General features: G+C 39.7%; 1 protein-coding gene across 6 annotated transcripts in view; it reads left to right on the top strand.

Annotated features, from left to right (window-relative positions):
- The window catches only part of LOC136878904 (uncharacterized), a 318,860-nt gene that overhangs the window by 153,680 nt on the left and 142,001 nt on the right, over nucleotides 1-23,179 (top strand). For 5 of the 6 annotated variants that reach the window (XM_068228857.1, XM_068228858.1, XM_067152497.2 and 2 more), the window contains 2 exons: nucleotides 7,353-7,436; nucleotides 9,425-9,511. In XM_068228857.1, coding sequence (XP_068084958.1) covers nucleotides 7,353-7,436; nucleotides 9,425-9,511 — 171 coding nt within the window. The remainder of the gene's footprint in view (nucleotides 1-7,352; nucleotides 7,437-9,424; nucleotides 9,512-23,179) is intronic. The other variant, XM_068228856.1, reaches the window with a different exon arrangement.

The following is a 23,179-nucleotide window of genomic DNA, read 5'->3' as shown; positions in this document are numbered from 1 at the left end:
TCGTCGCCATAAGACGTAAAGCCACCAGCGAATATTTTTCCTAAAACTATTTCTGAAATTCGTAGATTTCACCGATAGGCCTTAAAAAAGCGGGTGTGGTTTTCGAGCCCCGAATTTGGTGGCTCATAACTTCCTAACCACTCATCCAATTTCTAGATTCTGGGTGTCCTCTCGAATCACTTTTCTTCTTCTTCTTCTTTCCGAGGACGTAAAACTTCAAAATCGGTTGAAATCCAGCAAGGAAAAAATGACCACAACCTAGTGAGACAAAAACACGGTTTCTTGCCAATTTAACCCTTTTCCAACGCTTTTCTGAAAATATATTCTATTGGCTTCCTTCATCACACCGAAAATGATCACGCTGCGTTGTTCCGTTCAGCGGAAATACGTGTTATCTTTGCTCCGTCACCGACCGTCCTTTCAGGTTTTTTCCTCGGCTGAAAAAAAGTATAGTATACTGTATTTCGAAACGGTTCAAAATCGATACTCTACCATTCTTTTAAGCCCAAAACAAGAATCTGGGTCAGTTCCTGAAAATATGGAAATTTTTTAATGCTTCGCGGGAGTTCGCTAATAATAATAATAATAATAATAATAATAATAATAATAATAATAATAATAATAATATATCGCTGTATATCCATATTAGAGAGCATCAACCCTGCTTTTATTCGTTTAATCCCTAAACATTATTGCTTCATGTTTTGGGACGGATCTTTTGTCATTTGTTTCTTTGTCAACATGGATTCGTGTTCGTTCACTGCGTTACTATCGGGTGTCGACGACGATCAGCCGGCCCTTCAACAACCAACACAGGCTGGAGAAAATGGGATTCATCTCGTACAATGCAGCGTTTCTTTATTCTCTCTTGTGTAACTTTAATCGCCCTTCGTAGGCCTATATCCGAGTACTCCGCCTGATTATTTAAAAATAAGCTTATCCGGTCGTGCTGTTGCTGTTCGTGCTTATTTTGTCGAGTCCAACATTCGGAGCTCTTCAAAGGAGATGATCTAAGGGCAGCTTTGTACAGCTTACCCTTCAGTTAGTTCACTTCGACCGGGCGAGTTGGCCGTGCGCGTAGAGGCGCGCGGCTGTGAGCTTGCATCCGGGAGATAGTAGGTTCGAGTCCCACTATCGGCAGCCCTGAAGATGGTTTTCCGTGGTTTCCCATTTTCACACCAGGCAAATGCTGGGGCTGTACTTTAATTAAGGCCACGGCCGCTTCCTTCCAACTCCTAGGCCTTTCCTATTCCATCGTCGCCATAAGACCTATCTGTGTCGGTGCGACGTAAAGCCCCTAGCAAAAAAAAAAAAAAATGTTCACTTCGACCGGGTGAGTTGGCCGTGCGGTTAGGGGCGCGCGGCTGTGAGCTTGCTTCCGGGAGTTAGTGGGTTCGAATTCCACTGTCGGAAGCCCTGAAGATGGTTTTCCGTGGTTTCCCATTTTCACACAAGGCAAATGCTGGGGCTGTACCTTAATTAAGGCCACGGCCACTTCCTTCCAACTCCTAGGCCTTCCCTATCCCATCAGCGCCATAAGACCTATCTGTGTCGGTGTGACGTAAAAGCCACTAGCAAAAAAAAAAAATGTTCACTTCGACTACCAACCATTTTACGAGACACCGGGTATCGGAATTTTGTAATGAAAAGGGTTTCATTAAAGTGACAGTAAGTCTGCTCATAAATGCGCCTCTAACCGCACGGCCAACTCGCCCGGTGTATTCATAAATGTCAATCAACAGAAACCGGATTCGCTTGGAAAACCGTGGATACAAAAGAATACCTAAAAAACCGCACTAATTAACCAGTCTTTCCAAAATATGAGACCACTTCTACTGCTTGTAAAATTGTGGAAACCAAGAACTATGCTCACTGTTGCGTAACTATAGAAGTTTTTATTGTTTACTTGATCAAGAAATGCCTTCTACATTTTAATAGATTATCATAAAGCAAGGAATATTTTTTTAATATTCAATGTGTGTGTTTCATCATTATTCATCCACCTCTCTGTCGTCGATGTCCCCCACTTAACCTGGTTTAACTGATGATAACAGTATAATCCTTTAGTGCACTGTTCTTCCCTTTCCAGAATTTGTATTTACTCAGTATGGTCTCTTTTAAAAGAACTTGGTCCAAATACTTTTACATCATTCATTAAAATTCCATGTGACAGGTGAATTACAATTTATGTTTTAAAGTTACTGTACACAGAATATCCGAGTGTGTTTAATGGTCGTTCGATGGAAAGAAACTAGCATTTACGTCAAAGGCTCTGCATATTATAGTAAATTATTTATACTTTACTTTTCTCGTTTGTAGGGGCTGCCTGGCCGAGGCGGTAAAGGCGTGCTCGGTTCGCCCGGAAGGACGTGGGTTCGAATCTCCGTCAGGAAGTCGTAAAATTTAAGAAACGAGATTTCCACTTCCGGAGGTGCATATGGCCCTGAGGTTCACTCAGCCTACACCAAAAATGAATACCAGGTTAATTCCTGGGGGCAAAGGCGGCCGGGCGTAGAGTCAACCACTCTACCCCATCACGTGCCGAGGTTAACAATGGTGGAAGCCTTTACCTTCCACTCCTCCAAGGGCCTTCATGGCCTGTATGGAGGTGACTTTGCTTTTTTTCTCGTTTGTCTTGAAACAAAGAGACATCAGAATGAAACATTTTGAATGTGTATTTTGTCCGTGTTCGATATGCATGAGAGAGAAGCCAGCTATATTGCCAGAAACCTGCCGTGCAACGTTGAAAATACAATCATTATTTATTTCAAATATATATCGCAAACAACAACAAAATGTAAATCGCGATTTTCTCCTATACCTTATCGGTCCTCTTTAGATCATATTATGAACATTATTTGGTCACAAATATGAGGATTAAATTGTTTCTACCAGGAAACTTACCAACATAAGAGTTAAATTATGATAAGTAAGTTTGATTCTTAATGCTATAACAATAGCCAATAGGGCTCATACAATAATTGTTTAACTTCGAGATTTTATAGGATAATGTTTCCAACACTGTTAAGCTGCTTATGATATTAGAAAAACCTACACCGAGCTCGATAGCTGCAGTCGCTTAAGTGCGGCCAGTATCCATTATTCGGGAGATAGAGGATTCGAACCCCACTGTCGGCAGCCCTGAAGATGGTTTTCCGTGGTTTCTCATTTTCACACGAGGCAAATGCTGGGGCTGTACCTTAATGAAGGCCACGGCCGTTTCCTTCCCAGTCATAGCCCTTTCCTGTCCCATCGTCGCCGTAAGACCTATCTGTGTCGGTGCGACGTAAAGCCAATAGCAAAAAAAAAAAAAACGTACAATACGTTGCGAAGTTCACGTTTTGCAAACAGACACTAAAGAATTATTTTCAATGTTGATATTCTGTGCTATTGTTCTTACTGCTAATACGATGTTGAGGTCCCGTTCGTTACTCTTCATCATTCAACCTACCCTGTTATGTTATGTTATGTTATGTTATGTTATGTTATGTTATGTTATGTTTTGTCTGTCTGTCTGTCTGTCTGTCTGTCTGTCTGTCTTCTAGGACTGGAAATGGACTTATATTAATCTTAGACTTTCGAAACATCCAGAATTTTCTAGTAAATGTGTTCCATGAGATATTGTACACCAGAGATGCACAAAAAGTAACGCAGTTGTACCTCTTGCCTGCCGCTCCGAACTCACGTCCCCACCGAACTCGCCTGGCTCATCAAGCTTCACCGTTTATAGCGTAAAGAACGACCCTCGTTACCCGCAAACCGGTATTATCGACTACCAATCATGAGTCTTTTACATGCAGAGCGCAGGTAATATTTCATGCTTTTCTTGCGCGTCAAAGGATGCTGTTGTGACGTATAATTGGGCGGGTTTTTCAGGTGTATCTGTAAACAAAAATGTACTCGCTTTGAAAACATGCTACAAGTGAAGAGCAGAATTATGTTCATGTAGACAACATTGCAGCGGTATCAGGAACTAGATGAAATATACGAAAGGACAAACAGCATACGGATAAGCAACGTGACAATATTTCTGGTAGTATGGAGTAGCGGCATGGTATGAACAGGCTGTTTACGGGTCACTCTTAACAAAAACCGAGCTTCAAATGTTCAGGCTACAACTCCCCCATCACTTACACCCTCGTCACTCTACTGCTTATTTGTTGCCATAACTCTCACACGTTAGAATATATTTTTCCTAATGAAACTTACAAAGCCTGGACTGAGAACAAATCTCTCTGACACAAACTTTATGACTTCGGTTCGTGATAATGTGTCCAAAACCCCTCACACCGGAAATCGAAACATTATCGAAAGTTAAAACGGAGAAAGACGATAAAAATTTAAACCTAGGTTTCTCTAGTCCACTAGCTTCCCCAGTTAGAGTATCATTATAGAAAATAGGATCGTAAGTTCATCATTATTTTTGTATTTGCTTTCATTTTCTTTTTCTTTTCTCTCTGCGCTAACTGTGCGTACTTTTGCATTAAGATGTCGGCTACAAATAGTTAGCTAAAAGTGTACGTCCTTCAGAGGAGGTTGATAATTGAAATATACCAATAATAATTGTTACCGTGTTTTGGTGGTAGATAGAGGTGAAAGAAGGTGCGGGCGTGAATGGATCTCAAGCTACGAAAATATAGTGCATGTAAACAAAATTTAAAATTTAATAAGGTTATATTTTCTTTTCAAAATAAATAAGTAACAAGCATGGCAGTTACAGAGTAGCAAGTCAAAAAGGTAGTTACAATATTTACAGAAGTTGGGCTTCGAGCCCCGAATTCACAATGCTTGGGCAATCAGCTCAGTTTTATCCCAAACACAATTTTAACAGAGGGGCAGAAAACCCCATTCATACCTAGGAGCCCTTGCTCCAAATTACACTGAAAAACCTCCTCGAGGCATACAACATACAATTTTTGAAAGAGCCACACGCTCTCCAATTTAAGCCTCTCCCAGGCCACACTAAACTCCACCTTCAAGCTGTCCTCAACGGACATAACACAGGGGTAAAATACCCAATCTACTGAGGTCTATTAAACGAAAAGAATGTTAATTAAATGACCTCTAAAATAACAATTTGAGAGGAGGCGAACTTGCACTCCTAATACACTTTGTTTTTAAGACCTATTTTGGCTCTTAGGCCACTGATGCAAGGGCTAATCCCATACTACAGAGGTGACTTAAGAAAGGAACAATAGTTTTACGTTATCGAAGAATAGGTTGTGAAAAATAAGTTCACCTCAAAACAATATGAGTGGGAGCTCGAGAGGGTTAGCACTCTCTATCCCATTATGTAGCTTTACAAGAGAATAGAAGAAAAGAGTAGTTACATTTTAGGAAAAGGTTACATGATGGAAAACGCTTCGAACCCGCCGCGAGAGTTAAACTGCCGACCTAGCAAGAAAAGAAGTTATTAATAGGCCATTACCTGGTAGTAGATCGCTGCCGAGGAAAGAGGCGCTTCCCGCCTCCTGCTATGTACTTAATACACTGAAAGATGGAACAGAAGTGGCCCGGAGACCCTAAAATCAGCAGTTTAAATACTCTCGCAGAAAGTTCTAGGCGTTAGGGGAAAGAAAACACCCTCCCACAAAGATTTTATTGGGTAGGACCCCGCAACAGATTCAAGTTGGGGAAAGATACACCAGATTGGTCAGAAATTCATTGAAGAAATTCGTGATTGGATACATTCAAAACAAGGGGAAGAAAGGGGTAAATATTGCCAACTTAAACAATGACAGAAAGAAATTTAACAAAGAACAAACTCCTGAAATTAAATTTTCTCCAACAAAATAGTTCTTTGACTCCGCACTAGGTTGCACTATTGTTGATCTTCAGTAGTGTCCTCTAGAAGAGAAAGTTCACACTTCTTAATACAAGCAAAACAAAAGTACGTCGAAAATGACACAGTTCACAAACTCAAAAATTTCCAGGTAGTGACATCTTCTGAGAAATTTGGAAATTAAGACCGTAGATAAGGTTCAGACTTCCTCCAGAAGAGGAGTTTTAACAGGCGCAACTTTTAAATAAACGGTGTGGAGGTGTACCGCCCGGTACAATAATAACAATAATAACTTATTGATTTTACGTCCCATTAACTATTCTTACGGTTTTCGGAGAGGCCGAGTTACCAGAAGTTTGATCCACGGGAGTTCTTTCACGAGCCAGTAAATATACCGACACGAAGCTGGCGTATTTGAGCATCAAATACCAGATTGAGCTGGGACTGAACCCGCGCTCTGTCGTCTGAGCTATTCAGCCTGGCATATCTACAATTGTCCGGCTCCATGGCTAAATGGTTAGCGTGCTGGCCTTTGGTCACAGGGGTCCCGGGTTCGATTCCTGGCTGGGTCTGGAATTTTAACCATCATTGGTTAATTCGCTGGCACGGGAGCTGCATTTATTGTGTCGTCTTCATCATCATTTCATCCTCATCACGACGCGCAGGTCACCTACGGGAGTCAAATCAAAAGACCTGCACTTGATGAGCCGAATATATCCTCGGACACTCCCGGCACTAAAAGCCATACGCCATGTCATTTTTTATCTACAGGGTGGCCACAAAGTCCCGTTACCTCCCTCTTATAACCAATAGAAACCTCTAAACCTGCTGTAGTTAAATAAGTTGTACACCATTTCTAAGAGAGGTTTTCTTGGGAATATACGGCATTTCGAGTCTAAATCATCAGTCTGTGCAACATCATTTTCATGGCAAAGGATAATACGGCGCCAAGTTCTGTGCGACATTTTTCGGAGCATTGCTGGTGTGACTTTAGTGAAAGCTTGTCGTACAGCATCTTTCAGTTCATCCGTAGTATTGTAGCGGTTTTTTGAAACGATACCCTTTATGAACCCCCATAGCGCATTATCACATGTGGTAAGGTCTGGGCTTCGCGCTGGCCAGGCAATTGGAGCCGGCAGCACAGGAGAACCACGACCTATCCATCGCCCTGGAAGAACTTCATTAAGATATTCGCGCACTGCGATGGCAAAATGGACCATTAGTTCACACAATCTGAAACACAGAACAAAACGAACGTACATTTATATTTATAAGGGGGTAACGGAACTTTGTGGCCACCCTGTACAATTGAGTGCGTAGACTGATAACATGTATAGAATATTTCATAGACGAACATTACACTTCACTTATTACAAACACCGTCCGTTACCACGGTCCATTTTAGAGCGTACAGTAAGAGCTGCTTTTTGTGCATCTCTGCTGAACACGATCCATCTTCATGGATAGCTCATTGTTACACTGAAATAGGACTACTGACTATTTCCAGTCTTAACATGTTCCTTGCATGTTATTTGTTACTTGTATCTATAGTTAAGGCAGTCTCTTTCAGCCTGACTCGTACGTTTTCCTGGAGGGAGAACGACCTATCTCCATGGTACCAGTTAACCTGACACATCTACTGCAGAGTGTTAAGGTACCGCCCCATCTGCTACTCACAATGGATATTCGTGTGACGAGAACTTAACTTATTTAACAAGGGAATTTTAAGTCGTGATATGAATAGGTTCTGAACAAAATTCTGGTAGTATACTGCTGAAACAGAAATATAGGGTAAAAGACTTTACATCCTCACCTAACAATTGATGATAATAATGACGTTTGTTGTTTAAAGGAGCCTAACAGCTGCGTCATCGGCCCCACCTAACAATTCCCCAGTCGTCTGACTACATCAGGCTGCTTACCTTTATTTATTTATTTATTTATTTATTTATTGCACTCCTTGTCCAAGACGTTTTCCATAATATTCACAACTTTCTTCTAATTCTTTGCAGACTCACACTGAATGATAAAATCATCAGCAAATCTTACACTTCTGATCTAGTCTCTTTGAACTGCGATCCTTATTCCAAACTGTAATTGTTTTTTTTCTTTACTGCATGTTTTATGTTACACATCAAGAAGTATGGGAACAAACTGCTATCCTACCCCACTCCTTTCTGGATAGTTGCTTATTTTTCATATCCCTTAACAAAGCAGTTTTATTTTCGTACAGATTATAGGTAAACTTTCTTCCTCTATCTTTACATCAACCATCTCCAAAATCCCATAAGGCTTGGATCAGCTCCTCTAAGGTTATACGAAAGGTCAGTATTGTTTCTCATGGTCCTACATTTCTTGACAACCTAAACGAATCTTCTTTCCATTCAGCTACAACTTGTCTTTGCATTCTTCTTACACAAGTGAAATACAAAAGTAATGGTATGATAGTTTTACCACATGCCAGTATCTACTTTCTTAGATATAGGAGCAACAGAATTCTTTCTAAAATGAAATGGCATTTCTCATACTTCTTATACTTACCCTAAAACAGCCAGAAATTCTGAGCTCCGTAACTGCTCCATCAAATTCTGACTTCAGAATCCAGTTCCCCATTCCACCAGCTTCGACAATCTCTTCTCTATCCAATGCGTCATTATTTACTTCTTTCCCTTATTTCACATATTCAAAGCATTTCTAAGTTTTTCTCTACATAAGAAGACTTGAGTTCTGAAATGTTTTCCCCATATTGCCGTTACACCTTGTATGGTATTCTATCTACTGGGCGAAGATTTGATTGATCTGTGTATTAATACTCCATACATCGAATTTTGGTAAAAACCCACTTGCGAAACAGACAACTGTTAAATACTCCTTTGCAATTTAATTAAATTATTGCTTCAGAATTGTTCTTTGTTTTACTTGACATAAATGTAGTCAGGCAATACCAAGTTAACTAGGAATTGAACGATAAGTTTAAAGCCACTGTATTTATTGCAGCATTATGGCACGTAAAAATCAATAATAGTATTGGGAATTGCTGGATTCTGTTTGTTCAAATATTGGGTAATAGATATTGTAAAGAGTAAAGAAAGTTATTTTCTACCACCTCACAAAAGTGAAAGACAAAGTAATCAAGAAAGTGATCAAATATAGTGAAAAAAATCGTTACACCAATATCTCATTTATTTTTGCCGCTTGCATTAATCAATAGTAGAATTAATGCAGTGAGTTGTACATCGCTTTGTAATAACCACGTGAAATAATTACTTTTTATTTGACGAAATTAAGAATGTGTATTATGATTTGATTTGAAATGCAGTATTTCTTAACATCTGCAACACTATATACTAAGTGTGGTTTTGCATATTCAATAATATATCGTTTTGGTATTCAGTACTGTTTTAAGCATATACATTAACTTACTAGTACTTACATTGGCCTAATGCTTGTAGAGTAGCGCTTTATATATATATATCTTCAACTTCTCGCAGCGTAATTTTCCTAATAAATTGGCATTTGGTGTGTTCTAGCTGGTACTTTTTACATAATTTACATTTAATACAAATATTTCATTATACTAAATATACAATTAGTAACACTTAATCCACTGGAAACATTCTGACATGACCAGTCTCTTCACAGATTGCTCAGGAGCTGAACCAAGTCCTTGACACTCTCGGTTCGACCCCACAAGAATCAGAGGAGAAAGAGAATGCAGAGCCAATGCAGGTAAGTGAAGCACTTACTTCCATTCAAAAGTAGAATTCGCATCTCCATATTCGTGGAATAGTACGAAGGCACTCGTAGAGAAAGAGTGCGTGTGTTAATTGAAATCCGAAAAGAGATTCATTCATTAATTTAAGGGACATTAATATGTATTTTAACCAATATAAAATACTGTAGTGGTGGATGGTAAGTAAGTAACAAGTGGAGGGGCGTGCCAATCCAGCTGATGAGCCCAAATGGCACGTCTGGGCGAAACTGCAAAATGCACACGGCCTAACCACCCAAAAGCTGGTTCTATTCATGTGATTGTAAGATCTGCGGCCGTGAAAGCCATTTTTGATAAGTAACAAGTGCTTTTATCTGGTAACGGTCACAGTATGTAACGATTATTATGGAATGTATACAATTACGAAATAGCGGATCTTGTGTGAACTCTGCCAACGAGGGTAACGCTTTTCGATACCAGTATCCGTCTCAGTAACTAGTATTTTACTAAAACATATTGTCGTAAACGCGGGTTTTTAGCATTACAACAGTTATGAAGAAGGCTCATACAAGCCTTCACATCAAATTTTAATATTACACAGGGTTAGTATTTGTTGTGTTTTTAGTTGTCGTTAAAACATCAATTTCCTGTTAAGCAGTTTCTATAAGCACGTATTTAAGCATGTATTTTGCATTAACTTACAGTATTCTTGTACAATGTAGAAATTTAATTATTTTGAAATTGGCTGACTTAATGTATATCTCCGTGGAAGAACACTCTGTCGGTTGTTCAGTAGAGTAGTATATACGTAATAGGAAATTATGAAGCTCAACAAAGCATACTTGCGTCTACCTTGCAAGTGAGTACAGACAGCATATTTCCGTAATACGGTAGAGCGGAGCATTGTATACCTTCAATACAGGATCGCCTTTGTACTAGTGGCTATTTTGAAACTTTATCGTTAACGAGTAGTTTTAGATAACGTTCCACTTAAAACCGTTAACTAAAAATAAATGCTAATCCCGTTCTTGGTATAAAATAATACATTCATACAAAAAAAAGACAAATGCTAACATAATTAAAGCAGCACTGTACGATTCTTAGCAAAGGTGCACGAATTGAAAAGGACAAAAAAAAATTCTACTAATTGACGTCACATATGAACTATTAAACGTGATAAGAATGGTTTTCAGATTTACAGCGATATTGATTATATTTTGGCCGGCCCCTGGTGTAGGGATAGCGTGCCTGCCTCTTCCCTGGAGGACCCAGGTTCGACTCCTAGCCAGGTTACGTATTTGTACCTGGATCTAAGGGTTCGTTCGATGTCCATTCAGCCTACGCGGCTACAGTTATGGAGCTATCTGACAGTGAGATGGCGGCCCTGGTCAAGAATAATGGCAGAGAGGATTCGTTGTGCTGACCACATGGCACCTGTGAAATTGCGCATGTCTTATCCGCTAGACATCAACATAATGGGTAAATAGTTAGTCTTATCACAAAATAAGCCCGATGTGTGGACAGAAAATTCTATTCTCTAAACTTCTCATTTTGTAACCAGCAAATTACGTTCCTAAGTGTTAAAGCATGAGATTCCGATCCTCTACAGCTAACCAACAAGGACATTACATGCTATAGATTGTTGTCAGTTGAAGCTTTCTCAGTCTCTACTGTTGCTATTACTATAAAGCGATACAAATCCTTTCGCTTGTGAAATAATCAAGTTCTTCTATATAATGTTAGGAGACGGATGAAATGCGTATGTCTTTTACCGAATCGTGTTTATCTGAAAGTGTTTAGACCTATCAACTTTCAAAGGTTAGCAATATTGCTGTGAATTCTGTGCTTGCATTTGGAAGAGCCAGAAGATTTGACAGTTTTAGGTGCTATATCCATGAAGCTAATTTTATCTCACATTTCTCAATAAGCAGTTGAGAGACTACAACGTGGATGATTGACAGTTTCTGTGAGTAAAGGCTATTTTAAAACTTACGATATAGAACAGAGGCCAGAGATGACACTCAGCTTGGTTGGACGGAATGCTATTAAGCTCAGTGTTTAAAACATAAAGTTTACTTCTTTCTATGCTGTCATGTCTTCAAAGAAAAGAGCGAAACATTTATGCATACGTAAATGAAAAATATTTATTCATACATCCTCTTTCTTGTTTCTCCATGAAACGAAAACCATTCTGCTGGTGCCAAGCTTCAAGATAGACAGTGTATCAATGCGTTTGTGTGTATGTATGTATGTATGTATGTATGTATGTATGTATGTATGTATGAGAGAAATATACTTGTAAACCTTTTCTAACATTATTATCTTCAGTTCAGCAAAGTTTACAAGTTCTTTAGTGTACCAGAAAATGAGGAAATTAATATTGTCAGAATATGCAGTGAGCGAGTGAGTGAGTGTGTGTTGTAATGATAGATGACAGATGATAGGTGATAGATGATAGATGATAGATGATGGTGATGATGATGATGAGGTAGAGGGAGAGTGAAACCTGGTGTCGGCACATAACACCAAGTGGTCTGCCGAAGACTTAACACCTCCATCGAACGGATGAATCACCATCAGCCGTATGAATACCGCAGAGAGGTTTGGAGTTGAACACAGGCTCTTGGCACGCAATCTAATGATTAGAAATTGTAACCCATCACCTGCCCTACCATGCCGATCAACATTCTAATCGTGAAAATGTTTTCCAGGAACGGAATTCGAACCAGCTAACCATGGTGTTAGACCATAAGGCAGATGAGTCAGTGACCCCAGTATATAACTACAACAGTCTTAAGAGAGTTTCACTGGCTTTCACTTAAGACATTGTACCTTTTTCAGGGTGTGACATCGTCATTGTGGATACCGTTCTCCAGGAATACAATATAAATTTGTCTCGTTATATTGCACAAGCGATAAGTAACACACATGAGATACACAAAATATATCGACCATCATTCCCGAACCTGTCGATGTGGCTCTCTAATGCGGAACACTTGAAAAGAATTAAGAGAATATAAAAAATTTAATAAAGCATAAATCCCTTGCAACCTTATAAAAATCGGATGCATGAACTACAATATAACTGTCCAGCACCATTTGCCAATTTCACCCACTTAGGGAGATATTTTTGTAAAACGTTTCCTCATCCACGAGTCCATTTATCACATTTATTTTCCGTGGTGTTGAAGCAGACAGGATGAAAAATCACTTTCAGAACTCAACTCGACTGCTAACGATCATATTTGTTTCTGTGTAAGGAACGTCAACAAAAATAAGCAAGGCACCAGAGTTGTCTTCTCACACCAGCTGGGAACGGCTACAGAGGACAAAATATAATAATTTATTGCAGCCAATGGCCATACACACAATAATACACATGATTAGGGTACATAGGTAATTAAATTCCATAGGTATCAATGTACACAGTCAGATAGTCATTGTCAGGTACTCACTAGCAGTCATAGTGGGGATCGACTTCCGTTCCGTTTGTGGGACCTCTTATAAAACTCCTTTGCTCCTTTAGATTAAATCCTCTCTTGGGTCACGTAGCATTACACATAGCGGGGGTAGGTCCATTGGTTGTTCTATTTGTGAGAGTGCAGTTAAGCGGTCTTTTTTCTTAGGGATACGTTGATAGTCATAATGATAGAAGGCTGTTCCAATGTCTCACGTGTGGGGTGGCTTTTAAGGGGCGAGAGAGAGAGAGAGAGAGAGAGAGAGAGAGATGGCCTAAGTGCGTTTGCTGATCATACTGGGAGACGACTATTCTAGCGTTCAGCTTGTAAGCAGGTCTGTACGGTGGTGTTCGTCTGTTCATGTGTCCCATCTGTGAGATGACATTTAGGCTGAGCCCATATGCCTATCTAATTTGCGACACTGTATTGAGATCGCAAATTGCAAGGCACTGTGATGTAGAGTCTTCTGTCTGTCTAATTTGCAACACTCTGTTGAACATGCCTCATCCGCTTGTAGGTGCATGCGGTTCCTCTTTACCAGTCTTTAGTGAGTGCGGTAATGGATATTGTTCTTCAGGTGCAGTTGATGAAGTGGTACCTCGAGCATTTTCCACCACAGAGCCGGTAGGTACATTGTTCGTCTGGTTCGTGGTATCCAGCGGTTTGGCATACCTTTCCGCGGAACCCGTGGACGGCGAATGGGTGAAGGTGTGGCGTAGGTTGTAGCCCGGCCCCTTCCATTCGTCGTTTCTCACTGCCTCGTTTCATAGGATTCTTTCGGGATTTGCTGTGCTTTTCGTCGAACAGAGGACAAAATAAAATAAATTAGACTTTTTTTGCTAGTGGCTTTACGTCGCACCGACACAGATAGGTCTTATGGCGACGTTGGGATAGGAAAGGCCTAGGAGTTGGAAGAAAGCGGCTGTGGCCTTAATTAAGGTACATCCCCAGCATATGTCTGGTGTAAAAATTGGAAACCACGGAAAACTATCTTCAGGGCTGCCGACAGTGGAATTCGAACCCACTATCTCCCGGATACAAGCTCACAGCCGCGCGCCCCAAACCGCACGGCCAACTCGCTAGGTATAAAATAGACTGTCAGTCATCCTCTTGATAAAGAAACAATTTAATACACAATAAATTTATTTTTATTTATCCAATGGATCATTTCGTAAATATGCTGATTGTAGGAAAAATGCTGTCATATAAACACTTGGCGGTGATAAAAGAGATCAGAAAAACGACATGAGGATAAAAACCAACTCTCTAGCTCGCAATTTTCATCCAGAGTCAACTGGAGAAAGTAGAGTGGTAGAATTTTGCAATTATAATTTATCAGGTGAGAATTTCCACCGTAATTATGGTTAGCCTCGGTTCGAACAACGGTGTGACTGAAGGGGGTATTGTATTCGTGCAGATATTCAATATACGGTTCTTCACAAATCTTGACGTTTCATGACCAGGAGACTCCGGAAAGTTGAGTATCTCAATATATCTGTCATTCCTGTGGTATAAAAATTCCGGCACCTCGGCGTCTCCGAAAACCATAAAAAAGTAATTAGTTGGACATTAAACCAAATGCTACGATTATCAGTTAATACTAATTCAATTATATGTACGCATTTTGTTTCTCTTATTTCCTTTAGGCAAAATTAGGGAAGTCTGCGTAAATGATTGAAAATTGAAAATCACTAAATATATGCAAAATGAAATGATGAGTCACTGATAATGATAATAAAATAAGTATATTTGGGGTAATTAGAAAATGCTTAATTTTGTGCAAGTTATACTAACCATTCGGTCAGGATACTAACACGTTTAACACAACATTATTAGGGGCTGCCTGGCCGAGTTGATAAAGGTATCCTCGGTTCGTCCGGAAGGAAGTGGGTTCGATTCCCCTTAAAGAAATAGAAAAATTTAAGAAATGAAATTTCCATTTCCGCAGATGCACACGGTCAGGGTTACTTTACCTTCCACCCCTCAAAGGGCCTGCATAGCCTGTACGGAAATGACCCAATATTCTCCTTACTGCATGAAGATTGCTTAAGTCTGCTCTGTTATGGGCAACTTAATATTACATTACATGTCAAAAATGTACAGTTCCTTGGCTGAATGGTCAATGTTCTCGTCTTCGAGTCAGAAGGCCCCAGTTCGATTCCCGATCGGGCCGAGGATTTTAGCTGCGTAAGGTTAAATCTTCGGGTTTGGGGACTGAATATTTGTGTTCGTCTTAATGCACTTCTCTTCACATACATACATACATACATACATACATACATACATATACAGCACACCCCTACTTGGCAGGTTCGATCCTGGCTCAGTCCGGTGGTATTTGAAGGTGCTCAAATACGTCAGCCTTGTGTCGGCAGATTTACTGGCACGTAAAATAACTCATGGGGGACAAAATTGCGGCACCTCTAAGTCTCCGAAAACCGTAAAAGTAGTTAGTGGAACTAAAACAACATTATTATTATTATTATTATTATTATTATTATTATTATTATTATTATTATTATTATTATTATTTCGTGTAGCTATTTCTAGCCGAGTGCAGCCCTTGTAAGGCAGACCCTCCGATGAGGGTGGGCGGCATCTGCCATGTGTAAGTAACTGCGTGTTATTGTGGTGGAGGGTAGTGTTAAGTGTGGTGTGTGAGTTGCAGGGATGTTGGGGACAGTACAAACACCCAGTCCCCGAGCCACTGGAATTAAGCAATGAAGGTTAAAATCGCCGACCCGACCGGAAATCGAACCCAGGAACCTCTGAACCGAAGGCCAGTACGCTGACCATTCAGCCAACGAGTCGGACATTATTATTATTATTATTATTATTATTATTATTATTATTATTATTATTATTATTATTATTATTAACATACCAGAGAAACACTCAATAGTGAATACATCCCTCCTCACAGGGTTGGCGTCATGAAGGGCATCCTGCCGTAAAACAGACAAATCCATATCGAGTGCCGACCCCAATAAATTGGAAATAAGGACGGTAAAAAGAAGAAGAATATAATATGTCAAATATATCTCATTGACAACTACACGATACACAAATCGAACGAAATCGGTGTTGTTTACGTTGTGCTGTACATCGTCCTTACTTTTTTTTTTTTTTTTTTTTTTTTGCTATTTGCTTTACGTCGTACCGACACAGATAAGTCTTATGGCGACGTTGGGAGAGGAAAGGCCTAGGAATACGAAGGAAGCGGCCGTGGTCTTAATTAAGGTGCAGCCCCAGCATTTGCCTGGTGTGAAAATGGGAACCACGGAAAACCATATTCAGGGCTGCCGACAGTGGGGTTCGAACTCACTATCTCCCGATTACTGGATACTCGCCGCACTTAAGCGACTGCAGCTATCGAGCCCGGTCGTCCATATTTCAATGGCCGCACACACCTGTAGTCTCGTGAAAGTAAGGACATGAATATTAAAAATAGTTTAGCAAGGCCAAGGTCTGATGTCGGTCTACTTATGATCAGAAAAAAGCTGGTGATATGTACGAGTAGCGTGGAATTAAACAGCTGGGTTCGACTCAAGAATTTCAGCGACGCTTGTTAATTACCCACTCCTACGCTATCGATACCGTGACGTCACTAATGGTCAAACACGCCGTCGTCTAACTTACGCATTGCATAACAGCGTGAGAGGCGCTTAAGAACGACACGGTTTATTCCGAGCCTAGCTAAGGCTGGCCCGCCATTTTGGGTTCCGGCCAAAAGCTTTGGTTTCTCAGCTTAGCTGCGGTGTGAGCGGTTCGGAAGCAACATAACGGCGATCTTCGGCAGCAAGATTTGACGGTGAAGTGAACGGGCGAGCGGATTGAGGGTGAGAGTGAATGAGTGAATGAGTGCTTCTTTTGGGGAACACACACACACACACACACACACACACATATACTTCCGGCAAAACAACAACACAGCGTGTGACAAACATTCGATTCTATTTTTAGAACAATCAAAGCGGGTCACTAGATCAATCCTGCTTTTAAATAGAAAAGTTCTGTGATATATTTGTTCTCTGTTAATCTATATTAGTCAGTTCACATTGTCTACCATGTGTGTTGACGCAAATCAGCTGTCCTTGTGTTAACATTGGCATTTCAAATTAATGGCATTGCTAATTTTTAATGAAACTCAATTAACTGAATAATAATTTATTGAATGTCTTCTTTTGTTTAATAACTGCATTAATGTCGTCTGAATGTTTGTTATTAACAACAACATACATAATAATAGTTACATTAAACATGGAATCCTTTCTTTGAAGATAATGTATGACATAAAAAGAAAAATAATATAACGTAATTTCCGGTATGTTATAAAATGCAGGTCATGTAAATAATCATGCTTTACTAGCTGCCTAGAAAGAAATCTAAAGCTTTTAAACAATTCATTCGATTCATTCAAAACCAAATAACAAATTCGTGTTATCAACGTTACGTATCTTTTCATTCTATACTCAAATAATCTGTCATATGTTGTGACAGAATTGATAAAATATGGTACTCTTAATGTCATCACTCATGTTTCTATTCTCATTGCTTATAAAATGCAATACTCCCGTCTCAGCAAAGTCAATTTCATGATATCGAAATTTAGTGACTTACTTATCTTTCAGGTCTCACTCTCTCTCTCTCTCTCTCTTTCTCTCTCTCTCATTATACTATTCAATGTGTAGTTATCTACACATTTTTTGTCCCTACTGTACGTCTGGCTTGGACAACTTTTGAGCCTTTGCCAGGAGGTAATCTGACGCGTAGATATAACAGAGTTCTTCGCCATTATTTTCGACATTAACATGTGATAACTAACAGAAGTGCTAACACAGTGATACTATACAGACTGTCACCTACCAATTATTTTTTAAGAAATTAAACACTATCTTCAGAAACAGCCTCACACTTTGCTCTTTTTTTAACATATTCTTTATCACAATGGTTTTTCTAGACTTTTTTTGTATGTGCAAATTTTGAAATAAAAGTCTTTAACCTGTGCTTGAGTATCATTTTTTAACCTAAACAGTTGCTACTAATACTTCCTTAGAACATAATATTTTGCTTCTAATCATTATTAAACTGCATTGGTAAACAATAGACTGATAACCACATTAACACTGATCGAGACATTTCTTACTCCTCGCCCAAATAATAATTATGATAGGAATTCGTCAAATAAGCTGGCTAAATTTGCGAAATAGCATTTGAATATAAAAATGGAATTTGTCACATCACACTACAATAAATCTTTTTGCAAGTACAAACAAATTCAAAACGTAGTTTTCCATATTCAATTATTGAATCAAAGCATTTTCGTAAGAATTTCACATGTGGAGGAGTAATTTATATCCAAATTCAAAATTCAAACTTTGTTAGGGTCAATAAATCAAAGCTCACACGAGCATAAATATTTTGTAGTGTCCATGTGTGCAATAAAATTTGGCTGTCACTTGTACATATAATACCTAATTTTAAACGGTAATTTGTACAGAATATGCTCATTTATACCATTAAGAAAATATTGTGCACATTACTAATCCACCTGTAAGTCTACTTAATTACGATAAAATACACAAAATATAGTGTATGGGAGAAAATTTTATTCAGCTAATTTAAGAGTAGGATATTCATAACAAACGAATGCGAATCAGGCCACGCATCAAATTAACAACTTTATGATTTGTTATCGCAGACTTTTAATTTAAACCGTGTAATAGTTTATATGGGCATAGAATATTATAAGGATCAATTTCCCTATGGAATCATACAACATATATTAAACATATAAAGAAGAAAGATGACAAGAAGTATTGCTTCAAGGAAGCAACAAGTATAAGACTGCAAAGTCTTCGGTAAATAGTGTAGGACAGAAGGGAAAAGCGTCCTATGGTTTATGGGTTCACAAAGAGACCGAAACAACTTGACAAGTAAACAGAATACTTTTAAAAATGAGATTATTACAAGGGTCTTTCAGAAAAACTCAGAATTTTTCAGATTCAGAGTAATATTAATCTCAAATAAAAGAAATGTAGAGGGTACTAATTATTATTATTATATTATTATTATTATTATTATTATTATTATTATTATTATTATTATTATTATTATTGCGTGAGTGGTTCGAAGTATACTTAGCCGGGCTTAGTGGCTCATACGGTTGAGGCGCTGGCCTTCTGACCCGAATATGGCAGGTTCGATCCTGGCTCAGTCCGGTGGTATTTGAAGGTGCTCAAATACGTCAGCCTTGTGTCGGTAGATTTACTGACACGTAAAAGAACTTCTGCGGGACTAAAGTCCGGCACCTCGGCGTCTCCGAAAACCGTAAAAGTAGGTAGCTGGACGTAAATAAAATAACATTGTTAGTATTATTAGGTTTGCTTAGCCTACATGATTACAACTGAGGAGCTATTTGATGATGAGTTGGCGATCCCGGTCTAGAAAACCAAGAACAACGGCCTAGAGGATTCTTTGCACTGATCATGCGTCACATCTGCAGGCCTTCGAGTAGAGCAGCTGTCGCTTGATAAGCCAAGGCCCGCCAGGCTGTAGTATCATGGGGTTTGGTTTGGTTTGGATTAATAATTAGTGGATTTACGTCCCACTAACTACTTTTACCGTTTTTCGGATGCAGCAATGTACCAGAATGTTGTCCCGTAAGAGTTATTTTACTGGACGGAAGATCTGTCTACACGAGGCTGACAGATTTGAGTACAGCTGGGCTGACTGGCTCAGGCGGTTGAGGCGCTGGCCTTCTGACCCCAACTTGGCAGGTTCGATCCTGACTCAGTCCGGTGGTATTTGAAGGTGCTCAAATACGTCAGCCTCGTGTCGGTAGATTTACTGGCACGTAAAAGAACTCCTGCGGGACTAAATTCCGGCACCTCGGCGTCTCAGAAAACCGTAAAAGTAGTTAGTGGGACGTAAAGCAAATAGCATTATTATTATTATTAGATTTGAGTACCTTCAAATACCAATGGACTGAGTCGAGCGAACTCGCCAACTTGAGTTCTGAGCTACTCAGCCAGGCAGTTGTTTTGATGATAGGAATTATGCTGGTGATTATAATAATTTTGTGTGGCTATTGCTAACCTGGTGCAGCCTTTGTAAGGCAGACCCTCCGACGAAGGTGGTTGGCATCTGCCGTATATGAGAAGTGCGTGTTATTGTGGTGAAGTATAGTGTTATGTGGTGTGTGAGTGTCAGGAATGTTGGGGATAGTACAAATACCCAGACCCCGAGCCAGGGGAATTAACCATTTAAAGTTAAAATCTCCGACCAGACCGGGAATCGAAACCCTGTACTCTGTGAACTGAAGGTGACTACGCAGACCATTTCAGCTAAGGAGCCGGACGCTGATGAGGATTATTATTATTATTATTATTATTATTATTATTATTATTATTATTATTATTATTATTTGCTAGTTGCTTTACGTCGCACCGACACAGATAGGTCTTATGGCGACGATGGGACAGGGAAGGGCTATGAGTGGGAAGGAAGCGGCCGTGTCCTTAATTAAGGTACAGCCCCAGCATTTGCCTGGTGTGAAAATGGGAAACCACAGAAAACCATTTTCAGGGCTGCCGAAAGTGGGGTGCGAACCTACTATCTCCCGAATACTGGATACTGGCCGCACTTAAGCGACTGCAGCTATCGAGCTCGGTATTATTATTATTATTATTATTATTATTATTATTATTATTGTGGTGGTGGTTGTTACGGTGTTATTTCATTATATGGTCGGATCATCTTTTGTTAGACTTGTACTTACACTCGTGTCGTTTTGTTTGATGTCTATTTCACCTACCGAGCGAGTTGGCCGTGCGGTTAGGGGCGCACAGCTGTGAGGTTGCATTCGGGATATAGTTGATTCGAACACCTCTGTCGGCAGCCCTGAAGGCGGTTGTCCGCATTTTCACATTTTCACACTAGACAAACGCTGAGGCTGTACCTTAATTTGGGCCTTTCTCGTCATAAGACTTATCTGTGTCGGTGCGACGTAAAGCAACTTGTTAAAAAAATGTGTTTTTCCGTGTCTGTATTTAATACACTTACGTATTATCAGCAGTGGTACTTTTACTAGTGGCTTAACGTCGCAACAAACTCAGATTGGTTCTCTTTTCTTCTTGCGACAATGGTACAGGAAAGAGCTAAGACTGGGAAAGATGCGACCGTGAGCTTAATATTAAGGTTAAACCCCAGCATCTGTTGTGAAGATGGGAAACCACGGAGCACAACCTTCACAGCTACCGGTGGTTGTGTTCGAGCCCACCATTTTCCGATGCAAGTAAACAGCCAGCTCGCTCAGTAGTAGTAGTAGTAGTAGTAGTAGTAGTAGTAGTAGTAGTAGTAGTAGTAGTGGTGGTAGTAGTATCCCCCTACTTCAGTGGCATAGTTGATTATTCGATATCCTTCTGTCCACAGGATAGCGAGTTCAATCCAGGCTGAGGTCAATGGCATTTGAGTTAGTTTAACTCCAATAACTCCGTGTTTTTTAGCTTCCGGTGTGTTGAATAACTTTAGTGGGGAAAAATTCCAATGCACCGGCAGCGTTAGCAGTTACAAGGAACGTTAAATTTAGCATTAACATTAGTAGTAGTCTGCAGATCTTATTCATCAGCATGTGCATCGTATCACAACTGTCAATAACCACGAATGACATTAAAGCGCACTGTTAAATGTTACAGCACTGTACACGAAGTGTGCGTACGTCTGACTATAAACGAAATGTTTGCTGTAAGTGCATTTTGACGAGGCAATAATGGCTTTTTATGACCCAATCCCTCGTCTCACACTTAATGGTAATGTCTGAATTAACGTCACCTATCACCTATCCCTGTTTATATTTAGAAACATGTACTGTTGACATTCTGTGGTCGTTCACATGTCGTAGCAAACATTTCTCACATAAGACATGGCATAAATTTCTCGAAATACTCGCTGAATGTTTTAAAAGCCTTACGGTCTGGTGAAATGTTTTACATTTCATCTCAAAGAAGTTCGATCTTCCATTTTTAAACAAACCTTATTCTTCGGGAAGTTCCTGTCGCGGTTATTTCTTCTTCTTCTTCTTCTTCTTCTTTTTCCTCTTCTTCCAGTTAACTAGGGCCAAATATCCTTTCTGACGCCAAACCAATATGGAAGGAATTATTCACTATTTTGTGTTTCTATGGTAGTTTTTTGTTTTTTGTTTACTGTTGTTGTTTTTTGTGACAATTGGGCTTCAGTGAGAATTAATGGTAGAATGAGTTCTTGGTTCAGGCTACTTACAGTGGTTAGACAAGGCTGTAATCTTTCATCTTTGCTGTTCGTAGTTTATATGAATCATCTGCTGAAAGGTATAAAGTGGCAGGAAGGGATTCAGTTAGGTGGAAATGTAGTAAGCGGTTTGGCCTATGCTGACGACTTGGTCTTAATGGCAGATTGTGCCGAAAGCCTTCCGTCTAATACACTATCTTGGAACTTTAAAATAGGTGCAATGAGTATGGTATGAAAATTAGCCTTTCGAAGACTAAATTGATGCCAGTAAGTAAGAAATTCAACAGAACTGAAGGTCAGATTGGTCATACATAGCTGGAACAGGTAGATAATTTCAAGTATTTAGGTTGTGTGTTATCCCAGGATGGTAAAATAGTGAGATTGAATCAAAGTGTAATAAAGCTAATGCAGGGAGCTCGCAGTTGCGATCAACAGTATTCTGTAAGAAGTAAGTCAGCTCCCAGACAAAACTATCTGTACATCGGTCCATTTTCAGACCAACTTTGCTTTACGGGAGCGTAAAGCTGGGTGGACTCAGGATATCTTATTCACAAGTTAGAAGTAACAGATATGAAAGTAGCGAGAATGATTGCTGGTACAAACAGGTGGGAACAATGGCAGGAGTGTACTCGGAACGAGGAGATAAAGGCTAATTTAGGAATGAACTCGATGGCTGAAGCTGTACGCATAAACCAGCTTCGGTGGTTATGGAGATTATGGAGGGTATGCCCTTGCTGGCGATATGTGATGTTTACAGTGCACTATGTCTTCTGGTGTGGGCTAGAACAATTCGTTACCTTCATTGACCTGTCTCAGTTTCATCCTTGGCTTTGACAATATGAAAGTGACTGAGGTATGAGCGATGCTAGTAATGTCAATCCTTATGCAGCCAGTCCCTGCTATGAATGGTGTGAAACTCGCTCGTAGGGTCGGTTGGTGCACGCATTTCAGTGGTCTTGG

This window comes from Anabrus simplex, chromosome 8 (assembly GCF_040414725.1).
Source record: "Anabrus simplex isolate iqAnaSimp1 chromosome 8, ASM4041472v1, whole genome shotgun sequence".
Classification (NCBI taxonomy): Eukaryota; Metazoa; Arthropoda; class Insecta; order Orthoptera; family Tettigoniidae; genus Anabrus; species Anabrus simplex.
This window is presented reverse-complemented; position numbering and strand designations above follow the sequence as displayed.